Source organism: Buceros rhinoceros, unplaced genomic scaffold (assembly GCF_000710305.1).
Source record: "Buceros rhinoceros silvestris isolate BGI_N320 unplaced genomic scaffold, ASM71030v1 scaffold23256, whole genome shotgun sequence".
Taxonomy (NCBI): Eukaryota; Metazoa; Chordata; class Aves; order Bucerotiformes; family Bucerotidae; genus Buceros; species Buceros rhinoceros.
Window position 1 is genome coordinate 58,661 of NW_010419641.1, and position 4,583 is coordinate 63,243.

The 4,583-nt window shown below is 36.5% G+C and overlaps 1 protein-coding gene across 1 annotated transcript in view; it reads right to left on the minus strand.

The window, feature by feature from the left end:
• Positions 1-3,553: 3,553 nt before the first annotated feature.
• Positions 3,554-4,583, minus strand: part of POLK (polymerase (DNA directed) kappa) — a 23,670-nt gene continuing 22,640 nt past the window's right edge. Inside the window, exons 13-14 of the mRNA XM_010139027.1 lie at positions 3,775-3,826; positions 3,554-3,638 (exon numbers count right to left, since the gene is read on the minus strand). Coding sequence (XP_010137329.1) covers positions 3,554-3,638; positions 3,775-3,826 — 137 coding nt within the window. The remainder of the gene's footprint in view (positions 3,639-3,774; positions 3,827-4,583) is intronic.

Sequence of the window (4,583 nt, forward strand, 5' to 3'; positions counted from 1 at the left end):
AACCACTTCCCACAATCTTGGCTCTTCCAACAAGCATATGCAGAAAAGACAGACGCAGAAACTAATAGGGATGCAGAATCCAGAACAAAGTGCAAAGGAAGGAGCTCTTCCTCAACTGCCTTCACAAAGCTCTCTTCTCTGCCAGAGACTCAGAGCATCTTTCTAATATTTAAAATAGGAGTACTAATAAATACATAAGTAGAATTAACATAAAGAAAAACATAAGAAAGGCAAATGTTCGTTGAATAGCGCATGAAGAAGAAAGAGGAACAAGGAAAAATGATGTCCTGTAAAAGGTGGCAGAGAGCCCCAGAACACCGGGTGCCCAATAAACTCAGGTGCCTGCAAGCTGCTCCCTGGGCTCACTTGTAAGCAGTATAGTTCCTGACAGCTCCAAACTTCTGCTTGGACCAGAAGCACTCTGGTGCTTCTCTCCCACTACAATGTGAGACAGGGATGTGACAAACGATCCCCAAAATAATTGCAACATGGATCAAGCTACAGGCAGAGCAATTCAAGCCCAAACTCTGTCCTGCTGATGTTTCTGCCTGTTACTCACACTGCAAAAAGGGACTTCACCAACTCTGAGAACAAAACAGCAGAAGCCAAAGTATTTATAGTTCATATAAAAGTTTATATAAATAAAGATTGAGACATTGTGAGACATTCAGGCCAGACAAATGATAAACAGAATTGGTTGGTACCCATAAGATCCATAAGACATTGTGTAGGCAAGATATTTCAAAGCTTATAAGTAAATGAATATATTTCTATACATAGTAAACAAAGCCAATAGGAAAACGTTATTCTACAGGTCAAGTTTTGGGGTATTGAGGATTTACATGATAAACTCAACCAAGTCTTGTTCTTAGTGAGGGATCTCTATGGCTGTCCCACTTACACCTAGCATCCTCCTTACAGACTAATGCTTTATAGTCATGCATATGCTGCCTGTACACCTTTCTTCAGAAGTGGTGGAGAGAACATTAAGATCACAAAAATGTCATCTTTTTCTCTATTGTTCCTACAAGAATTCAAGATAAAGTGTGTGTATATATATATCTACCTTAAATAAGAGAAATACTTAGGCTACACAAAAATTCTCATCTGTTGTCAACCTAGACCATTCATGTGCTTCAAAACTGTGGATAAAGAAGTGCGGAGTCACACTTACAACCAGGAAATAATGTTGACATTAACTTAAACACAGAAATTTCCAGATGCTAATGAAGACAGATTTTAAGGACAATTATGTAACACACACACACACACACACACACACACACAGAACTGAGACAAAAAATTGTATCACATCAGTTTATGACAATACTTAATTGTGTACTGAAGGCATTCTTCAGATAAAACCAGTAATACATATGGTATAAGAAATTATAAGGGATGGGGGGGAAAAAAGGCTTCCATTTTGCACTGCAGTAAATAATTAACATGGAAAACATCAAAACAATCTCACCAAGCGTTTTCTGTAAACACTCAGAACCACCCTGCCAAAAGGTGGTTTTTTTGTTTTTTGTTTTTTTAAAACACACATCTCAAAAGACAAGACATTTTTGGCTTTAGAATCATACTGTGAGTTTTATTCCCACATTAACTCTAACATACTCCACAACTTTAACTTTGGGACACTCAGATAACTATGACTTGCTTTTTAAACAGACGGCAAGACAGCTTCTGAGGCTAAGCCAAACTCAATTCATTTGTTCAAGTGATTACAGTAGTTTACTTTTTGCTAAATAATGCATGCATAAAAACACACATTTTAAAGAAATACACACAAGGTAATACTTAGGTTCTACCTTTATTGAATCAGACAGATACAAACTAATAAAGGGATAAGTGTCCATTTTCTAAACAGCAGCGGTAGCTTAAGTCATTGTTCCCTCAATTCCTTTCATGTCTCTCCTACCAAAACCTTCCAGCTCCTACCTCTTGTCAAAAGAACAGCTCATGCTGAATGCTCACTGACCTGGTATAAAAAAAAGTCAACCGAGTCAGCTTATACAGAGTGAGCTAGTCCAGCTGATTTGGTCCGAGGCAGATAAGAGAGCAGTGACATGAATTCAAATGACAGAGCTGCGAGTAATGTGGCATCTGACAAACAAACAGATGAGCAGGTAGAGATTATGAAATCATTCCAGCAAGTCAGGAATCAAAAAAGCAAGATCTAGACTTAGCCTGGGCATTTAAAACATACCAGGTATACATCTGTTTGTTTAAAAACAAGCAAACCCTAAAGTATTTCCAATATAAATAATGACAAAATAGATACTTTCCAGCAGTCACTTCTAAAGATTTTGCAATTAAAAAGCAGTTTATAATTCATACAGGGTTTGACATTGGTTTTATAACTTACAAGAAATATGCTGTCATCATAAATTATTTGCCTGATAAATATTAAATTATAATAAAATGTCTACCTTTAAGCAATTTGGTGCTAACACAACACAATCCAAACAGTATTTTAAATATTTGCATTTTACAACTTCCTCCTTTCACATATGCACTCATATAATTTATTCAGAAATGAAGATAATTTTAGAGGGAAAGATAGGTGAACAATAAGAAGGTTCAGCATGTTGCATATTTGCACATCATTCATATTATTATTGCACCATGAAACATTTTATTTAGAGTAACTCAGCAAAATTAGAGTACTGGCTACTGAGCAACAGCAACAATTTCACAATTGCAAAGATAATTGAACTTCCCACTCTCTTTGGAAAAGCCAAGGATCCATCAACATTTGTCTGACTACCCTGGAGGAATTCTTCTCTCATCAACAGGAGTTTTAAACACTTTTTATACCAGTAAAGACATCCTGTATGTTATCACAATGAGTCCTTCAGGGCTGGTCCATCAACCCTTACTGAAGTAACTTTCAGTGACAATAATGAAAGTTGGACCGTGCTTTCTAAATTCTTCCTCTTTTCCTTTGAAACTCCTAGACCAATCAATTATTATGTCCACCGAGAAGACAGACGTTCGTAAGCTGAACTCAGCTCTTCTTTGTTATCACACAGCTAATACCATAATTAAATTTGGTGTTGAGTTGTTCAAGGAAGCATCATCCTGATCTACTATGGCTATCACAGCCAGTACAACCAACAGAGAAGGTGACAGGTCAGGTGTGGGAAGAGGGCCTTCAGTAAGCACAGCGTAGCACCCTAGCTAATGACTCCTGCTTTCTAGGGAGCCTGCCCGAGAGGCTTCCTCAACAGCAGCTCTAACATCCATGTTCTGTTTGTTGAACAGCAGAGAGAATTCATGTGACTTTAACAAAGTTCCACATGTTCAATACAAACAAAGTCGAAGTGCTAGAAAATTTTGAATCTCAGAAACAACTACAGTATTATTAAAAAAAAAAATTACCTCAGTCATACCGCTCCTTCTACCTTAAACACCATGTTCGTTTTACGCGTGCAAACAAATGGCTCCAAAGTCACAGGCACCTGAATCCAGCCTACCACCAATGCTAAATGAATTTGCAGTCATAAAACCCTATGAAATACTTCATATAGAATATGTTGCCACACAGTCATCTAAAAAACATTTCAATTGTACACTTGGAATTGCTTGACTTGGCCTTTTTTGATACTGACTGTGGATTTGTTAGACCAGACCTAAAGTTAAACAAAGGGGAAAAAAAACAGTAAAAGGTTAAAACATGCAATGCACACTACTTACAAGACTGAATGTTTTTCTAAACTTTACTATTTTAAAATGTGCTGTGTACACAAGGGTCCAGAAAACCCTTACCTTTTTGTTCCTTGTGATGGATTTGTGCATTGCTGTCCTCTGCTTAAACCTCCTGAAAAGTATTTGGAAACAATCAGAATTAATTATCTCAATAAAAAAAGAATGCTTTAGAAACTACATACTATTACCTGCAGTTTGAGTACTGTAGTATATATTAACACTTTTAAAAGATAAAAAAGCCTTTACTTCATCAAATTCTAAGGGATTAATTTACATGTTGCTGTAGTTTTCAAAAATAATTCAGCATAATGTAGTTCATTTTCAAAGTCTTTGTTGAAAACTGTATTTTAAGGGGGGTTTTTATCCTGCAGGGGGAAAAAAGAATCTTTGCCAACACTGAGCTTTTCATTTAAAGCAAAGCCTGTTTGCACATGTAACAATACCACTGCTAATAAAATTTTCTGTGTAAAAGATTCATACTGTAAGTCTTAATTGTGTTCTGATAATTCTAACACATGAACAGTTTAATCTCCTCTTATAAAGCTCCCAAGTGAGATTAAGGACAAGGTACTTTAAGCAGATACTTAACTACCTGCACAAGTCCTCTGATCTGGCCAAAGATTAACTTCATCAAAACCAGGAACTAACTGAGTAAATATGCCACTGGTTTGGCATGTTACAAGGTGTCATATATTTTATCAGATGTAAACTAGGCTTGCAAGCCTTTAGGCTTTAGTTCACCAACTCTGTTTTTGCCAGCTCATTACATAAGGGAACTTCACTGTCATCTGAATCTCTGAAACAATACAGGTTGAAGATGTTTTCATTGATTTTCAGTTAAATCTCAGTGGCCTCACAAACATCCTGCT